The 20,333-nt window shown below is 33.2% G+C and overlaps 1 protein-coding gene and 1 non-coding gene across 4 annotated transcripts in view; both read right to left on the reverse strand.

The window, feature by feature from the left end:
* The window catches only part of POLA1 (DNA polymerase alpha 1, catalytic subunit), a 336,395-nt gene that overhangs the window by 297,308 nt on the left and 18,754 nt on the right, over positions 1-20,333 (reverse strand). For all 3 annotated transcript variants that reach the window (XM_074214225.1, XM_074214224.1, XM_074214226.1), the window contains exons 11-24: positions 18,791-18,903; positions 16,719-16,835; positions 15,299-15,373; positions 14,689-14,827; positions 13,345-13,499; positions 12,853-12,937; positions 11,183-11,244; positions 9,561-9,650; positions 6,361-6,477; positions 4,725-4,900; positions 3,571-3,700; positions 2,957-3,076; positions 1,463-1,562; positions 19-143 (exon numbers count right to left, since the gene is read on the reverse strand). In XM_074214225.1, coding sequence (XP_074070326.1) covers positions 19-143; positions 1,463-1,562; positions 2,957-3,076; positions 3,571-3,700; positions 4,725-4,900; positions 6,361-6,477; positions 9,561-9,650; positions 11,183-11,244; positions 12,853-12,937; positions 13,345-13,499; positions 14,689-14,827; positions 15,299-15,373; positions 16,719-16,835; positions 18,791-18,903 — 1,604 coding nt within the window. The remainder of the gene's footprint in view (positions 1-18; positions 144-1,462; positions 1,563-2,956; positions 3,077-3,570; positions 3,701-4,724; positions 4,901-6,360; positions 6,478-9,560; positions 9,651-11,182; positions 11,245-12,852; positions 12,938-13,344; positions 13,500-14,688; positions 14,828-15,298; positions 15,374-16,718; positions 16,836-18,790; positions 18,904-20,333) is intronic.
* Positions 649-780, reverse strand: LOC141510709 (small Cajal body-specific RNA 24). Its single transcript, XR_012475132.1, has one exon.

Below are 20,333 nucleotides of genomic sequence, written 5' to 3' on the forward strand. Positions count from 1 at the left end.
TATTAATTCAGTACAAACCTCTGTGATTTTTTGGTCCTCTGAAGCAACTCTTTGTACAGTAGTGAAACAAATGTTAAATTCCTGAATGATGGAAGGGTATAAGCTGTTGAAGTCCAGAAGCAAAATAAATTTATCATAAAAACCTGGAAGGGATGAGGAGAAAGAAGAAAAACATAAGAATTTCATTCAATTCCTAAGGAAATATATGGATCAGTGCCAAGATCACATAAGAAAGATCACACAGCATGATAAGCACCAAACAAGGCAGAGATGAAAGAAGGAGACTCTTGGGTGCCTTATAGCTGAAAATATGATTTAGGCTAGAATAGAAGCAGAGAAGTTCCATGAAGACAGAAGTAATAGAAAAGCTGACTGTGTTTCACCAAGGTCTCAGTTCAACAGCCTCTCCCTGAGAGTTCCAACTGTATCCATAAACCTTTTCCAACCCTGATCCACTTAGATACAATCTTATTTTTCTGGCTTTTAAAAAAATAAAAATTATGTTGCACTCTTTCCCAAAGGGCAATGCCTTAAAGATATAATGATATAAACTTCAATTAACATTTTTTTTCCGCAAATAAGATTTTCAGAGAACAGAGTGAGAAACAATAATCTTTGCTAAAGGTCTGTCAAGAGACCTTCAAACAGATTTGTCAGAAGTGGAACGATCCAACCCTTGTTTCCTTTCCAAGAGTGAACAGATAGCTTCTGTATTTATGTAGGACACTTGGGATCAGTTATCTCCACATGAAGGAGAAACTGAAATAAAGCCAATGTCCACCAAATCAGAAAAATATTTCAAAGGAATAATGAAATCATGGTTTCAAAAAATCTCTCTTATGTAATAAGTATCTAATAAACATCATATTAACCCTATGGTTCTTTTAAGAGGCAGATGAGTAGAAAGAATTACCACCTGAAAGGTCACCAAATTAATGAAGTCAGATTCAATAAGCCTACTGAATAATGGAACAGAGATTCAAAACCTAACACAGGTTGGCCCCAGATCACACAATCACAGCTTTAGACCTGAAAGGTACCAAATTCCTCATTTTCCAGATGAGAAAACTGAGCTTCCAAAAAAATTAAGTGACTTGCGCAAACAAAGGCAGATAGCAGAGTTGGAATTTGAACACAAATCCTTCAACTTCAAATCTGTGCCTAACAAAATAAATATCTTCTTTCCTTTCATAAGTAATGTGATAAGTTTCTAGTAAATAAAAAAAATGTTCCTTCTAGATTTATAAAATACTCAGCACTCTTCTCTTACTACAGTTCTGTGACAATTTAAAAGACTAGAACTGCATTTCAGTCTCCAAAATACTCTCCTTTCTGAAGAAATCTTTGAAAAGGTTTAAGGATTTCCTGAGAGGAGAAAAAAGATTATATTTCAAAAGAAAAAATGTTTCAGTTTATGTAGCCTCATGCCTTCAAAACAACTCCATTCAGTCTTAAACCTTACCAACTTTAGGATCCAATACCAAGCCACCAGCATATGCTGCTTTCTTTCGTCCTTTTTTGGATTTGTTTGCATCTCCATCAATATCTTCATCTTCATCTCCCTACCAATAACAAAGAAAAATCAAAACTTGACTAAACATTAAGAATTACAGAAGAGCAAGAAAACTGGTAACTATCTGTCTTCCTCAGTTCCACTATGCAGTTGACAAACATTTAATCTTTACAATGGATAAAACAACCACTCAGAAGTCAAATAAAAATATTTCATTTGGTCATTATTTCTAACAGCCTTTTTCAACTCCACACTATTCATATACAAACTTTTTATATTACCAACATTTACCTACACCACTTAGAGAAAGAATTAACATTACAAAGTGAGAAAAGCTCTTTAATAGAAGTCATAAGATCTGGATTATCTATTCAGTTGTGATTTGTTCTATGACCCTGGACAGGCAAATCTTTCTCAGTCTCATTTTTCTTATCAACACCAAGAAAATAACAATAATTCCAGTTACAGCTGATGGGAGACTATGAAGATATATGTTTGTCAGTAGTCAATATGAAGTGCTTCTACAAAATAAGACTCAACATCTAAGAGGAAGCAGAAAATTCAGAGAAGCCCAAAGAATGGCAGAAAAATCTATTTATTTGCAAAGAGAACTAGACAAGCGGCCTTGTTTGGCCATTACTTTTGCTTGAAAGTCACTTCATTTAGTTTTCTTCATCTATAAATGGAAGAACTTGAACTAAATGTTATCTATGGTCTCTTTTGAATTCAAGTTCTATGCATCAACTAAAGAGCTCTTGAATTCTAGGCATCAATTAAGTTTAAATGTTTCCTATGTCAATTTTTAGACAATTTGAAGAGTATATCTGTATCACATCTAAAATTAAACTATTTTAAAAAGTATATGGTTGATAGTAAAATACTTCCTAAGCAAACTAAGAACAAGGTTAAAGAAGCTATATGATATTTTATTGTAATCTTACCAATATAGAATGACCAATATCTAAAGTAAAAACACTTTTAGAACTCCTTACTCACTAGGCCTTCAATATTTTCTTAAAAATTTTTTACCAAATCATAAACCCTTGGCAGATCAACTTGTTCACCTCCTTTCATTATACAAATGAGGAAGCCAGAGGTCAGGTGACTTGCAAAAATCTCACATCTATTGAACTGGAGTTCAGGTCTTTCCTGCTAGGTCCAAGATTCTTACTACTATATTATATTATCTGTCCTCACCAAATGCTTTCCCTCTAGCTTTCTCAATATCCATACAGATTTTTATTTGCACACAGAAACAAGAAAAATGATCAGAGATAACTGATACTGTCTTATTATAGCCAATGTTCCCCTATAAATGAGGATATAATTATGTATTCATTTCAGAAGCAAAGATTATTATACCAAAGTAAAAAACTACCTAAAACTTGCATAGTAAACAAGTTAGTCAAGAAAAGGGCAAAATGTAAAACACACGTGACCTACCAGTCTTTGTTGAGGCTTCCTGAAATTCTGCTTGTCAGGAACAATATAGTTGTTCTCATAAAATGCATGAAGTAATAAAAACTCATTACGCTCAGATCTACCACCCATCATTGTCCTTGACTACAAAAAAGAAAAGTTTAAAATGCATTAATTCTATCCCCAAACAAAATTTAGAGGAAAACCTCGACACATTTTACTTCATTCAATATTTTAAAAACAAAAGTTACTACCAAATACACAAAATCTTTTATAAATTTTTTCAATTATTTTCTCTGAAAAGGAGGCGAAAAGACATTTATACAATTGTCCAGCCATCTAAGCACACCCATCTAGATTAATGAATTGAACAGATAGTTTTAGATGCCTGAAGGAAGAACCATGTGAAGTTGATCAACATTCAATATACCATACCTAGTATCTTTCACCTTTTACATCATCACATTCCTTTTATATAAAGCAAAGGAAGCATTTTTCCAGAATGTGAAGTCATTTATTTTCATAGGAGAGATTTAGATACGTTACCATATGTCAACCATAGGCAAAATCTGACTGGATACAATTACCCCTTCTTTTAATTGTGCCTCCCCCAACCCCCATCTGCTAAATGGATTTACCATAACATTCCCAGCAATGTTTGTGATCTGCAGTGCTAATGGGAGGACATTGAGCTCACACATGATTTGAAGAATGAACTTGGCATCTTTCCAGGTGTTTTCCAATAAGTACATTAAATGACGAGAGTCACTGCATAGGAAAGAATGAGATACAAGTAAGTTATTAAGATATAGAAATACCTACATAGCAAGTCAAGAAAATGTTCAAATAAACTGAATATAATAAACTTCAAAGTTAGTAACATCAATATCAGTAGTTACTTTTCACAACTAATGCCCATTATTATTTTGATCAACATAAAAAAGTTTGTGAATAAGGTTAAGCCAGTATCTAGATGAATTTTGTATGCAAAATTAATTTACATTTGGGTAATTAGCATGAAATCTATATGAAATTACATGAAGTCAGTAACAGAAATAGTAAAGAGACTAATGTCTCATTTTTGTATTTCTACAATATTTATATCAATTTCAGCCAAAGAAGTAATTTTTGGAAGAAAAACAAAATTATGCACACGTAAAGACAGTATGCTGTTTATTCTCTATCTTTAAAAGCGTGTATATCAATAACATTCTTCCAAAGAATAAGCTACTACTAGAAATCCATCAGATTGATGGGGAAGGTAAAAAACTTCCAGTGAAACGGCAAAGTGTTTAGTAAATTATTACTATTGTACACTTAAAAAGGTCTCTGGGGGAGTCAGAAAATCTCTCTCCAGGTCTTCTCTGTTCTCTTTGAGAGTAGCATGAACCCTTGAAAACTACATCTCATCATTTCAAAAATGATTCCCATGTTTTATACTTCCAGCCTCTATTATGCAAAAGAAAAAAGAATAAGAGATTAAATCTACACAACTGGGAAGACAAATGATGACCAAATCAATGTTAAACATTAAAAAAAAAAAAGAGCTTGGGGAGATGGAGGGGAGAGTAGGTATTTTTTCTAATCATTACAATAGCCAAAGTCACATATAACTCCAAAGTAATGGTCACAACAACATATTGGTACAGGTAATCCTCTATCCCTCTCTAACTCTACATTCCAGTTTATTATGTTCTACTTTAAATAATACCAATTAAAAAAAACTATAAATTAAACTAATGGTGACTACAGAATTAAAGCAGGCCAAATTTGGAGATACTTTTGGACATACCTGTACATATTTTGTATATTTTCTGGTGGAATTGTTACCCTTTCAGCTTTCAGTATCTGATGGACCAGTTCAGACAAATGGTAACTCTTGCAACGAATCAACTCCTTTGCTGAAATTTCCACATCACAGATCATGCGACCACAGGCTGCATTCCTTTCTGCAAAACCACCCCGACCCTATATAAAAGAAAAAAAAAAGTCAAGTTTCACACAGCAGATACTGAGAACATTTCTGTTAATATATTTCGAGGAGGCAAAAATAAGCAGTGTCAATAAGGCATAGAAGTGTTCAAGATAATTTTACCTCAATAAAACTTCTGAGAGAATAGCATTATAAAATGTCCTGTAGATATTTAAGACAGATTATTCAGAACAAGACACAGAGAAATCTAAAAAAATACATTTGAATGCTAAGTACTCATGAAATTTTATAGCTGGATTGTAAAACTTATTTTTATAAGCCAACTAAGGCCTATAAAACACCTTGGGGGTTTTACAGACTATTAAAACATCAGAAAGTGACAAAGATACTCATAGACGATATCCCAGCAGACACAGGATTAAAATAATATTATTTACCCTCTTCCTAAACCCATATTTAAAGAAAAAAAAGATCTCCTTCCTCATTTCTTCGACCAAAAGTCATTTGAATTTTTAAAGTTAATACCAAAATGGCAACAGAGAACACCTACCAACAAGAAGGGCACTGCAGTGAATTGGAAAGAATGCTTCACTGGTCAACAGAGGACCTGGTTGGATTCCTAAATCTGTCCTTACTATCTGTGTGACCTTAGGCAAGTTTCCTAACTTCTATGGAACACTAATCTTTAAAAGGAAGGTGTCAGACTAGATTATCTTTAAGGTTCTTTCAATTCTACATAAATCTCTGATTCTAGGACTCTCAAGGATATTTTCTTATGTATGTTACAGCATTGATAATAATTCCTGAAATTTATATTATACTTTGAGAATTACAAAGCATTAACTCACCTCATCTGAAATGATTCTATAGGTTATCCTAAGTTACAAAGAGACTAAGGTCCAGAGAGTTTTGATTTGCTCATAATCACATGACTAGTAAATGACAGAGGCAAAATTCTAACTAGGTCCAGAGAGAGAAAATAAAAGAGAGATACAGAGAGTGCTTTTAAGGAAAGCTAACAAAAGAGAAATTAAGGTAGAGAAACTGAGAAACATTTAGGCCAAAATATGTGTTAATAACTTTAGTACTATTGATTACATACACTCTGTTTAAAATTGCTCCTGCTGTTATATTTCAACAACTAACTTATATAATCTAAATATGTTATATAAACTTAAGATATAATCTAAAGATATGCTGCATTTCCAAGAAAATGTAGGTAGCTTTTAATCAACAGTCATTATATAAACATATAGATGTTTAATATAGAACTAAATATAAAGAAAGATATCTAAAGGAATTTGAAACATATTTCAGGCTCTCAAAAAGCTTATCCTAGAGTAAGAGACAAAGATGTTTTATTATCAAAGTTAAAATACATAAAGCAGTTATCTAGACACAGGAATTTCAGTTACATTCAATTATATTCCTTACTACAAGAAACTTTTATTATTCTAACTAAACAAATAAAGAAATAAATGCTTGTTTTAATTACCCCAAGCTTTGGCATGTTGGATCTCTTTAGGCGACCTATCTTAGACCAGTGAGGAACTTTGCACACATTAATTCTTTGCAATAGTACTTCCAGATCAAATCCATAAATATTATGACCCTAACCAGAAAAAGAAAAAGCAGAGGAGGTTATAACAAATGCAAATTAAAGGACTTATCTTCATAAGCACAGAATTTCTTTGCCCTTTCTTTTTTCGGTCTCTAATTGATGGCATCATGAGCCTACCTCCGATTGGAAGTCCTTTCTTCTTCGGGAATTTATTCATCAGCAGCATTCATTAGCCTTGACATTAACGAGGCTGCTCAGTAGATTGCTGGAATAAACTTTATTTCAACCTAATTGATGCTAGGTTCATATGATGTCTTTTAATTTGCAGTCTTATGCCTCAGTCAGAGAGGCAAATGTAAATGTGAATATCCTATATGCTTTTTCATTTAATCAGTAAAAGGTGTGTTGAAACAATTTTACTTGAAACTAAAAGTATATACTAACCCAGTTGTGAAACACTCAAAAAGATTTTGCAGGAAAGCTTTATCTCCTATCTTCTTACTGAAGAGTTCAAACATTGTTTATTTAGACCCTTAATCAAACTGTCACAAAGCAATTTTGCAACACTATAAACTGCTCAGAGATGCCATTTTCTGAAGACAAAGGAAACAAACCTGCATTTATGGAAGGGAAAGCATCAAATAGAAAACCAAAGTATTAAGAATCATAAAAACAAACTTCCACTATGCAAAGTGCCAGTGAACTCAGTAAGTCAAACATTTAAAAAAGTTAGAATAGGCCCAAAAGAATCAGATTAATAAGAAGATTAGGTTAAAAAAAAGATCATATAGCAACTTTCTTTCTTCGAACCACTAATAGATCACAAAATTTAATGTTTGAGATTCTGAGATCTTCCCAAGTTACACTTTATCCATTTCAGAATTCTAGTCTCAACCCTTCACAGTAGAATGGCTCTTACATCCACAAAGATGGGCTGGAATTATTAGTTTGCTGCTTAGCATGCTATTATTAGTTTGCTGCTTAAGATGCAATTATTGTATGACGTTAGAGAGTCAATCATGACTCAAAGATGCAGAAGCTGCAATCAAAGCACAGATTAGGGACTTCTGACTCTAAGTCTTGGTTACAGGAAATATCAAAGCTAGAATAAGGAGATATAGACAGAATTTTCCTCCAATGTTTTGATAAGTCCCAAAACATTTGGAACATTTCTCAGATTCACTCATAGTGACTGTTAAAAATTCCTAGTCACATTCCCTACTTACTACCATCAAATATTCTATCAAATAATATATCTCACAACAAATGTGGAAACAGAAAAAGATGGAGAAATTTTTTCCAAGCTGTAATACATGTCAATCACTAATTGAGCTGATGACACAGTGTGAGAGCACTAAGCCTGAAATCAAAGAGACCTAAGTTCAAATCCAGCCACAGATACTTCTTAGCTGTGTGACCCTGAGCAAGTCACCTGTCAGTCTTGGTTACCTCAAGTGTAAAAAAAAAAGGATAATAACAGTATCTTGGCAGTGCTGTTGAGAGGATAAAATGAGAGAAGATTCATAAAATCACCCAGCACAGCGCCTGGCATTTAAGAGTCAATGCTATATAAATGCTAATATCTATTAAGTTCTAAGTACTAAAATACAAACAAAAATGAATTGCTCTCTAGCCTTGGAAGTGTGCTTTCTATTAATCTGTAACACAGAGAAGCGGAGCATGAGTAAAACAGAAAAGAGAACACAATTGGGGAATCCAGACTTCATGGGGGAACTGACACTTGATTCTGAGAGGATGCAATGAGGGAGTGGACTCTAGTTGTGGGGACATGGTTAACCAAGTTTGAAAACAGCTCATCATCCTGCTTGGCCAGAAGAAAGAGTTCAAGAAGAGAAAGCGTTTTGTAAATGAGAGTTGGCTGTAAAGAAGACTTTTTCAAGGCAGTAAGGAGAGTCCCAAGTTTGGAGATGAAGTATCTTTGTTCAAATAATCCTGATGCTGCCACTATCTGTAGGACTTTTCAGCAAGTCACTTAAATCTGTAAGTCTCAATTTCCTCTAAAATGAGAGGATTAGACAATATGAACTCTAAGATTCTTTTCAGCTCTAAATCTATGATCCCTGGAACCTATCAAGCGGAGAAGGTAGATGTGAACCAGATTGTAAAGGGTTTTCAAAGGCAAATATGGAGTTGCTGCCACACAAGATTATGAGTGAGGCAATGACAAGCTCAGACCTGTGGAAAATTTTGACATCTGAGAAAGAACGGGGGAAAGAATGGAAAGAATAACATTAATCTAGATGAAAGGGAAGGGATAAGGGTCTAAACTCAGTGGTTGTTTTGTGAAAAGGAATGGACCTGAAAGTTGATTTACAGACAGCATCCAAAAGCATTACCAGCTCATTAGATGAGGGAAAAGAGACAAGTCAAGGAAAATTCGAGGTTATAAATGTGGTTGCCTAGGGGAAGGTGATAACCTGAATTGAAAAGGGGAAGTTTGGAGAGCATACAGATTTAGGAGGTACTTAGGACATGTTCAACTTAAGAGAAGCTTATAAGAAATCTAGAAAGATTGAAACAGAAGGTTGATGAAAAATAACTAGAGATTGAAGAAGAAAAGGGATGGGACCTGACTTGTGAATGTAATATAAAAAGATTCTCAGAAAAGAAACTCCTTCTACCAATGCAGATTGGTACTTTTTCTGAAAATGATAATCCTAAAAAGTTGCCTTGAGCACTGGGAGATTGAGTGATTTGTTCAGGTTCCAAGACTGAATCTCAATCCATTGCATCGTTATGCCTCCCTTACATAAAAAGGTAAGAGCTAATTATGCAAGAAAATGTAACACAGACATATACTATATGCATTAAATCACACTGCCAAGACAAAAACTATACAAGAAAAATTCAATAACTATGCCTAATCCCTATATCACATCAACTAAATCTAAAATCTTTGTTTTTGTACTACAGAAAGATATGCTTAAGTTGAATTTTTTTTCAGTTTGTAAAAGCAATTCTTAAAGACCAAAAGAGTGTTATTTCAATCCCTGAACTGGACCATTCAACCAAAGATAATATAAACAAATTCATATAAACCAAAAGAACTAAAGTCTGAACAAATACCTAGAAACAGTAATTATCAATAATAAAATCAGACAAAGCACACTCACCACAATGACATCGGGGTCAATTTTGTGAACCTTTGCCAAGAAAAAACCCAGCAATGTTCTCTCTGTCGCAGCAATCTCAATCTTCACATTCTATGAGGTAGAAATAACAACTGTCACTTTGTTATTTCTTCTAAAGATTTCTTAGGGGTTAAACATGTATAGCAAAATTATTCTAACCAAAGGCATCCCATCCATAATTGTGCAAAATCTCTCAGTGACCCATTTGCTTTTAATCAAGTGTGGGAAGCACCCCCCATTGAGACTTTCTTGGACATACATACAGGTTTTCCTTCAACCACAAAGGCATTTCCCTAATTGTGAGTGGTCATTGAGATTTCATTCTATGTAAGTTTATGTATATAATCCATTCTCCCTCAGGTTATAAATTAACTCCAATGTCAGTTTAAAAGAGTGTCTGAATCAAAATTTAAAAGAACTGACTTTTATATATAGTGCTTTAAGTTCTACAAAATGTTTTACACACTTTGATTTGCTAAAGCTTCACAATAATTCTATGAAGAAAGTATTAAACCTTATCCTCATTCGACAGATAAGGAAACCTGAGGGTCTGAAAGATAAAAGAAGTTTCTCATGACAAGACAACTAATAAGTGTCAGAGACAAGATCTGAGCCTCAGTCATCTTAACTCCATCCCAATTCTCATTATGCTTCACTAGAATCAGTCATGTAAGTCACCATTTTATAAAAAATACATGAAAAATAATTTGCACTGTTGTTAAATATATTAAAAAAATACTTAGACATATGATCTAAAAATGTCAAGGGATTCAAGTTTAACAAGGACTCTAATTGGCAAAAAATTTGATTATGTTAAAATGCAGCTGCTTTTAATAAAGATCCCACAATAGTGAGAGGCACACTTAAGTCCATTAACTAAAACACTTCAATTACCTTTATCCTATAAGCAGTTACTATGGGTTTTCCTAAGTGAAATAGCTTTCATATGATATTCAGTAAACATCAGTGAAAGGTGAAAAAATAAACACAAATGTCTAACTTGTGTTTAAACAGCATCTAAATTGATAGCTTACAGATTGCTGAAAATTGGATAGTATTACCTCCTCTAACCTTTTCACTAAAATTCCTTAACAATCCCCTGGTATTCCAAATCTAACTTCCTTCGGAACAGAAATGACACTAACTACATTAACAATAGGGAAAAAATCATAATAGCTTTTTCATTGTAAAGCAAGATTTTACACTGTTCCACTTTAGAAGCTAAAAGTAACTTTAAGCTAGGTTACTTTATTAATACAGTACAAAATAGCTTCTTTCCAAGCTTAGAAATCCATATGCTTTGTTATAATATATTTCTAATGCATTTTTAATGCCACAAATCCCTTTGACATTTACTAGCTGTCTAACTCAGGATAAGTCACTTAGCTAAGTTGTAAACATCAGGTGAAGGAAATGTGAACATTATGAGCTCCTTACACTGATGAAATTACAGATTCCTCACATATATAGTAAAGAACAATTTTATAGTCCCAAATTTAACTTATTTCAACTACTCCCAGATGTAACATTTTCCCCAATTCCTGAGCAAATGAATGTTGTATCTTAAAAGGCATAGCAATTCAAATATTAAACAAGTTCTTTACCTTTTTATTAGTAACTTCTTTAAAATCATATGGGAAGATACAGTCATTTGGTTTGGACACAACTAACGGGAAAAAAAAGAAAAACAGCCTTTTAGTTGCAATAAAGAGATAAGAGATGATAATAATAATCGCAAAATCACACCCTAAAGCAATAAAACTGTTTTACTTTAAAATCATCAAGATTCCTGAAAAATGAGGCGGTATCTGGAAGGTGATCAGATCCAAAGCAAAAGGTTTTAGGAGATAATTATATTTTTGTTTACAAAGTGTTTTCCTCACAACCACCCAGTTAGGTATATAGACCTTAAAAGTATAACCAAGCATGGAACCATAAACTCTCAAAATTATCAAAAATACCCCGCAGAATATTTTATAAACATTCAGGGTTAATGGAAGAACTAATCCAGAACCAAAAGAGGTATTTTATTTGTTACAGATCACAATGAGTCAAAACGGTAGTCAAACGTATATTCATGAGTTTTGCTCCTATAACTGTTTTCCAGATATTACGGAAAATAGAATAGTCAGAATTTTGGTCTTAGAACCTGGAAAGCTAGGTTCAAAGGCTGTCTCAGATATTTACTGGCTGTATAATAACAGACCTCTGAATCTCAGTATACTAAAAAAAGAGAGAGAGAAAAAATAATACCTATAACCTTTATTTCAAAAGATTGTTGTAAGGAAAGTGCTCTATAAAACAAAAATAAAAATGTGAGTTGCTGCCGTTGTTGTTATTGTTATTATTATTATTATTCCATACCAATTAGTAAAGAAGTGATTACAGCCTACATATCTTTTTCTGCCCATTTGATGATGTCTTTAGGCACCCCCCTCTTCTGATATCAAATCAAGGTACCTGATAAAAGATAAGACTCCAATGTATTCCCTTGTCCTGGACTAAAAAATCAGGAAGGTAAGAATCGCACAAACTAATGCTGACCAACATTCTAGGGCTCACCACTGTCACCAAAAGAATTTATACATGAGTGATGAATTCAAGAAAGATCAATTACAGAAGTCTGGAATCCTCCTTAAGATTAACACAGAACATTAGTCTTTCTGAGATATGCTTACACATTAACAAATTCATGCATCCTACAATCAAACTATAACTTAAATTTTATTCCCCCCCCACTAAACAAATAATTATTTTTACTCTTCAGCACCTGCTTCTTTCCATCTTTCTTCCTGGTTTTACTTTCAGTAGCCCTCTGTGATATAAGCAACTTTGGAATTTCAACAAGTTCAATGCAGTGGTTCGATAAATATTTATGGGTACTTTTCATCATGTATCCTTGAACTTTAAGTATAGAAAGATGATGCAAAGAGTCCTTGTTTACAAGAAATTCATAATCTAATGATTATGGAACTGATTTTTCACCAAAAAAGGTATCTTATACCTCAAACATTATTTCCAGAAAACACTACAATAAAACTGTCAGTTTTCACCATTGAATGAATTTCTATCACAAAGTTCAGCAACTAGAGCAGAACAGATTTATACATATTTACATATATATATACATATATACATATATGTATGTGTATATGTATGTGTGTGTGTGTGTGTGTGTGTGTGTGTGTGTGTGTATATCTGTATTCATTCCTGTTGCTACAGCCTGAGTGGAAAAAAAAAGTTGAAAATCAAATCCAGTCAAATAAATACCTACCACAGAAATGTGACTGAAAGGGAGGCTGAGGTGCTGCTTTATCCAAAGGAAAACTGTGATGGATCAAAGCTGCCAAAGCAATAACCTGTAACCAAAAATCACAACTAAGGAAACTTTTTTTTTTAAAAAAAATCACATTGTAGTGCACCTGAATTGCCAATTTTCAGCTTTTTCCTACCTATACTTTATCCCAATACCTGGTTGGCTATTCTCTGAACTCATACTATGTTAATAGCTACCTTAAAGCAAACTAATTCATTAATATATTTTTTAATGCTACATCTAAAATCAGTGATCTTATTTCCAAAAGCTATTATCTAAAAAATATTTCCACATCTGCCAATAGTTAGTATGTGCTCCAAATATGGGCTCTGAAACACTGACCAAGAATGCCATTTTCTCCCCAAAAAGAAGTCCTTTCCTGAAAATTTCCATAATCCCAATTCCTATCTTATCTATAATAAAGTATAAAACTTGCTTCAAGCTATTCACCTCATTCTGATGAGTCTTTGTATTCTGCATAGTCTTCAAGCTGATTGACATGATCACAAGGGGAGGGGGAGCAATATCTTTAATAACATTCACCAAATCTGGTTTTAAAGCCATGGCCTCCACTTTACACCAACTGATTGGTTGATTCAAGAGCTCTAGGAAAGAATGGATTAGAGAGAAAAAAACAGATAATTATAAAAAAAAAATCCTCACCAGAATGGATCAGAGATAAATTATTTTTCAACCCTACCTATAAAATATGTATAAATTTCAAAAAGGATAAAACCTCATTCAGTTATCAACATTCAAAATCTTCATATATCTTCTGTTATCTAGTATTTTTAAAAATCAACTATTACTTATAAACCATCTTGTAGCATTATGCTAAACATATAGCAAATGCTTATTAATTGATTGACCAACCATCCACAGAACACTTATACCATCATAATCAAATGATTTTACTACACCAATACCAACAAAGCAGAAATATTAAAGCATTCAATGATGATTATTATCTATATTTTGAACTCCCTAATGAAGAAAAATATTACTAGGAAAAATGTATCTGAAGTTTCCAATTCCTTCAACTAAAAATTTCACATGTTTGCTTAATTACAACTTAGGTTGTATTGTCATTTCAAAAGAAGGTTACTTATAAAAATTCCTAGTGATATATATGACAGTATATGTGTATGTGAGTAATACAAATATACTAAGTCAATCTTGCAAGACTGAAATGAAAACAAAGAAATCAATAAAGTAATTGAGATACCTCCAAAGATACTTAACTGTCTGGGAAAGTTTAAATGTATGAAAATCCTGGTTAAAGGAGAAAGATGGACTAGAATAGACTTTTAAATTAAAGTTCCCTTCAAGCCTGATGACCCATTTTGCTTCTGGTCTCTATTTTGCTAAGAAAAAAGTTTAAAAGAATTTTTTAAAGAAGCCTAAAAGATACATAATAAATATTTGATTTACACATCTTTACAACTTTTTAAATATAATATAGCTATTGGAGTATCTGTTGACTCCCTCAAATAATAAAATAAATAGTAATTTTGCAGCAATACTAAAAGCCATCAAAGCTATAACAAAGAAGTGCAATGACTGAGACAAAGTGTTAAAATAGATCTCCTTGTAAAGATCTAATCTATACTTCTTTCACTCTAAAAATGCCATAAATTGAGTCTTAAATAAAACCTGCCTCATACAAAATTAAAAAAAAAATCCACACACACATATATAAAAAAACTAAATTTCAATACTAGATTTCAAAACTAGATTTCAATAACTCTTTTCAAATAAATCTACGTTGATTTTTGCACAAAAATTATTCCTTACGTGGATTTTTTATTTCTAACCAACAAGGACCTTTGATCTTCCTGTTCATCAAAAAAAGTTCCAAACTAGATGTATTGGTCCCAAATACATGAGAAAATGTCTCTCCTTTCAAATCCTGAGGAAGTTGTGGTAGTTCAGCCTTTAAAAAAAAAAAGATAACAAAAGAATACATAGATTTTATAATATTTATATGTAATAAATGTAAGTCACTTTGTGGAGCATAAGAAATGCTTTTAGAAACCTAAAATGCTACAAATTAAACAAGCATTTCACTTGTTTTTAATGGGTAATCTGGGATCTTATGATAGTTCTTAGGAAACATTAACACCTTCCTAAGAAGTTGCTTCTGACCTGATATGTAAGAGCCTTATTACTTAGGGACAGTCAAATACTATTCTATCAGGATAAAAGAAGCAGCAATAAAACAATGCAAATCTATGATCTATTCAATAAATCTGCATTATATACACCCTTTCCTTGGTATAGACAGAAACATTGTGAACTATAACCTTCCTGAGAAAACAATTAAATGAAAGTCACTTGAAGGTTCACAGTTAGCATAGGAGAAAAATATTATTTTCATCAGAAAAAAGTATCTTTACTTACTCACCGAGTATCTAACTTCCAAGTATTCAGATTTTTCTGGAACATCTGGGATCTCAAAAGCATAGTTCTTTTCAACTTTCTAAATACAATAAACAAACCATCAAGGGATGCACATAAATTATTTTCCCAAAGTGACTAATTTGTACTGTTAGCAATATAAAAGAGTAAAAATCAAAAGATTTGTACCATTTTTTTTCCTGCAGCAACTAGCACTAAAACATGGAAGGGGTTTGCCATAAACAAAAAGTGTTAAATGGGCCTGCAATGGCCACCACAAATTTAACAAACATTTTAAAAAATATGTTCACAGAATTCATCACTAGAAGTGGCCTCAGTTATTATTTGGGGAATCCCACCCCCTCTTTTTGCTCAAATGACAAGTAGATCTATGATCTTATCAGTCTTGAAAAATTCTTATGTGGGAACTCCCTCCGTCAACAAAAAAGCAAAATACATCTAAGTGCTTAGAAGATAAATTCTTTAGGGAACTGTCCAAAGTACAGAGAAATTATGCTACTTGCTCAAGATCACACAGGTGTCTAAGAATGAGATTTGAACCCAGGATTTCCTGGGTCCAAGTCCAGCACTCCATTATATATCTGCACCTTCATTTTTACAGATGAGTAAAACTGAGGCATAGAGAAGTTATGAGACTCTCCCAAAGGCACAATGACAGTCAAATCCAAATCCTCTAACATCAAACAGCACCCCCCCACTACAATCAGATATCTAAAAAATTAAATTTATTAAAATGTTAAATGAACTAAATCATCTGCTATGATATGATGTTAAAATCCCACTCCCCTATAAGGGGAACTATATATACATACACACACATATGTGTGTACAAACACACATTTTTCCAAATTTAATTACCTGAAAGCTCTTCCACCTAATTTTCTTAATACTGCCCACATCACGCCCATTAGTATCAATGGCCACTGTGATGACTAAACAACAATACTAGTGGTGGCAGTTATAAGTATCAACTCAAGAACTAGTGAATAAATTCTTTTAAGAAATATAAGCATTCCAACAGAAAATTTTGGTATTCTTCGCAGAATCTTATGTGACCAATTTCTTAAGCCTAACACCTATACTAGGTCCGGATATTCATCAACTCAGTAAGCAACCAATATGTATGAAATTATAAAAGAAAGCAAAGACTTGGCTATTCCAGAACAAAGGCAAAAGATTTGTTATTAGGAAACAAACAGTTTTCCAAAAAATATTAAAAATCTGAATATAAGATAGTGGAAAGCCATATTTTTGCAAGTCTCTGAAATATATATATATATATATATATATATATACTTTCTTCTACCTAAAAGAACTTTAAATAGAAGAGTACATATTATACAAAATACCTGCTGATTGAATGAATCACTAATACAGCTGAAGAAAATTTGTGACTAAATACAAACCTTGGACTTGAACTTCATAATCTTATATTTTGTTGCAGTCTTTTCATCAAATTCTTGATAAACATCTTTCATTGTAACTGGAATCCCCTTCTTTATTCCAGTACTTAAATCTATTTGCTGTTCTCCGCCACAAAAAAAAAGGGATAAAAATCATGTATACAAAAATTTCAACCACCAAGATCCAAGTTTTTAGATTAATTCTTTCATTCTTTCCAATTATTATTTATATAATAACCTGGCAGATAAATCCAAAATGCCTAGGAAAACCTTTGCCTGCTCCATCTACTGCACCAATCATGAGATTTAGACCCTAAATAGGTGGGGCAGCTAGATGGTGCAGTAAACAGAGCACCAGCCTTCAAATCAGCAGGTCCTGAGTTCAAATCCGACCTCAGACACTTAATAATTACCTAGCTGTATGTCCTTGGGCAAGTCACTTAACCACATTGCCTTACAAAAAAAAAACAAAAAAAAATACTGTTCTAGACCCTAAAAAAGAGTCAAATGTGATCCTCACAGTTGCCACTGCTGATACTCAGATGCCTGAGAAGTAAAGATAATCAATTGCAAAACATTCATTAAATATATAATATGTACCAGGCACAACTCTCTTTTTATTTTTTTTTTAGGATTTTGCAAGGCAAATAGGGTTAAGTGGCTTGCCCAAGGCCACACAGCTAGGTAATTATTAAGTGTCTGAGGTCGGATTTGAACTCAGGTCCTCCTGATTCCAGGGCCAGTGCTCTATCCACGGTGCCACCTAGTCGCCCCATACCAGGAACAATTCTAAAAACAATAGAGATACAAGGACAAAAATGCCCTCAAGGAATTTATAGTCAGAGAATGCAACATGAATATAACACTAAGTATATACAAAAATACTTAACAAAATAAACTCAAGTTTAATGGAAGTGGGGGTTAATAGCTGTAGGGATCAGCAAGGCTTCTTGTAGAAGGTAGCATGTGAATATAATTTTGAGGAAAACAAGGAATTACTCACTAATTACAAAATCATAGCCTTATTCTCCCCTTCATAAAATGGAGCAAATACAAACCTGCACAAAGATGTCCTCAACAGCAGCAAGTTTTAACCATTTTTGTGTCTTGGACCCTTCAAACAGTCCAGTATGAACCCCTTTTCAAAATATTTTTAAATACATGAGATAAAATACATAGGATTGCAAAGGAAATAAATTATGCTGGAATAGCTATTAAATATTTCAAACTACATTCATAAACCCCAAGTAATAAACCTAGAGAGTTTGAGAGGATTACAGATGGAAAGTAGAATTCTATTCCCCACAAGAATACAGGAAGAGCAAATGAGGGGCTTTTTCCTTTAAATAGCATAGGAGGCATCTATTACAGCAACTAAATCATGGAAGTTGGGTCAACTAACAAGCTACTTCCCCAACTGGTACGTTCTGAACTCTCAATAACCTATCAAAAATGGGGAGAGATAACATTACAATTGAGTTCAAAGTCAAATACTGACATGGTACATTATTAGCTTTTCCCATCTTCACCACTACCATTATGGATGGAGAATAGAATTCTATACCCTACATTACAGGGGAGAAAATGAGGAACACAAACCACTCATCTGACTAACAAAACACTGGAAATTTTGTCACTTTTCCCTATTATACCTAAATCAGAGGTGAAGCAGCTAATAAATACAGCACTCATTATTAAGAAACAAGAAAAGAAACACAGGGTGCTATGTATGAGAGTTCAATTAAACAGAATTTGTGACTCCTGAATGCCTATCTAAATTATTCATAAAACACTGGGAGTGAGGGGGGGCAGGTTATCCAGTCAGATAAATGGAAATAATCTTAGAGATAATGTGGCCCAACTGTTATTTTGCAGATGAGGAAACTCAGGACCCAAGTGATTAAATAACTTGACCAGGGTCACACACCTAGAGCCTAGACTTCACCTCAGGTCTACTAACTCACAGCGCAGCTCTCTGATCCATGGTACTGCAAGGGGTTTTTGAAGTATGCCATGGCCAGAATGCACAAATTCTTAAAGAAGAAAAATCAAAAGTCAATTAAGAATTAGCTCACCTCTTCACGGGGAAGGAGATAAAGAGTCCGCTCGATGTTTTTTACCATGACACAACAGCTTACATGGGTCTCTGCTGATTCAATCCAAACTTTGCCAAACAGAAATACCACACCTGAAAGGAAAAGGAGAAACAAAAAGGCAAAATTTGTTTATTGATATTTATCAACTTCAAAATAATAATAAAGGAAAAGTTTTTAAAGAGTAAACTGTATTACAACTAATCCTACCTAAATTTACTCTGTAAAAATGTAGGCACACAGTTAACGTTGTAATGTTATGCAAAATTTAATTTTCAAGGGAGAATAATTTATTTCATGAAATGACTTAAATTGACAAGTTACCACAAAGATACCTTCTGTACAATAGTTATTATTTCTCTTTTATTAATTGAGCATAAAAGATAAGGGCAGTAACCAACCTGGAAGCATATTTTTTGACAAGTCACACACCTTCCTGCTTTGAGAGACACAGCTTCAAGTCCCTAAATAACATATATTAGGAGCTAAAAGTAAAAACGCCCATCCCAGGTGCCACATCATTGCTCAGAAAAAATTTCGAAGACAAGCAAACTCCAAAGAGTCATCTGTCAACTTCAAAGAGTATCTCTCTGCAAGCTCCCAGGCCCTCTGAATAATTCAAACAGAAGTGACACTGGAAACTTAGCAAGTAAACCTATTTGTGGTATCAAAAGAACTGTGACATACATATAAACACACACTGCTCATCAAAAAAAAAGGAAGAATCATTCCAAAACTTTCTAAAATACAGAAAATACTGTGTATTTACTCAGCAATGATCACTCAAGAAGATTCTGGAAAAACTAGGAACACCTATATTTCATGTATAGAAAAGTTAAAGACGCCAATATCAATTACATTATTGGGAATACACCCCAGAAATGTTTTAAGCGTTACAAAAAACCAGTATCTGTTCCAAGATTTTCAGTGATATTACATGTAAATATCATAAAAAAAAAAACTAGAAGTAACCAAAATTCCAAAAATAGTGGAATGGTTGAAAAAAAAGTTGTGGTTCATTAATAAAATAAAATGCTCTAATCCAGTTAAAACCAAAAAAGTTTTGAGGAATAAAAAGAAAGTTAAAAAAAGACTATGAAATAATACAAATGGGGGGGGGGAGAAACTCAAGTGAAGTGAAGGAATACAGTAACCATAATCATTTGGGAGGACAAAGTGAATGAGAATGAATGGGCAAGCAATCCTAATAGAGGTATTAGAAGTGTCGACTAAAAAACTGTTATATTATTAAAGTACCAAAAGGCTAACGTTCAATTTTAACAAAGGCTTTTAGAAATAAAATGCTCAAGTAGTTTCTATAGATAATTATAATATTAATGTTTTTGTCCTTCATTTTCAAAGAAGACCATGACCTCAGGAAAGTGACATCAACACAAGCACACGATTTGAATTTGAGTGAGGGGGTACTGTGTGCTAAGTCACCAGCCTCACTTTTTCCTCCAGTCATCTGACTCAAGTGACCAATTATGGATTAGGATGATGAGAGATGATCCTGAAATCAAGA

This window comes from Macrotis lagotis, chromosome 1 (genome assembly GCF_037893015.1).
Source record: "Macrotis lagotis isolate mMagLag1 chromosome 1, bilby.v1.9.chrom.fasta, whole genome shotgun sequence".
NCBI lineage: Eukaryota > Metazoa > Chordata > Mammalia > Peramelemorphia > Peramelidae > Macrotis > Macrotis lagotis.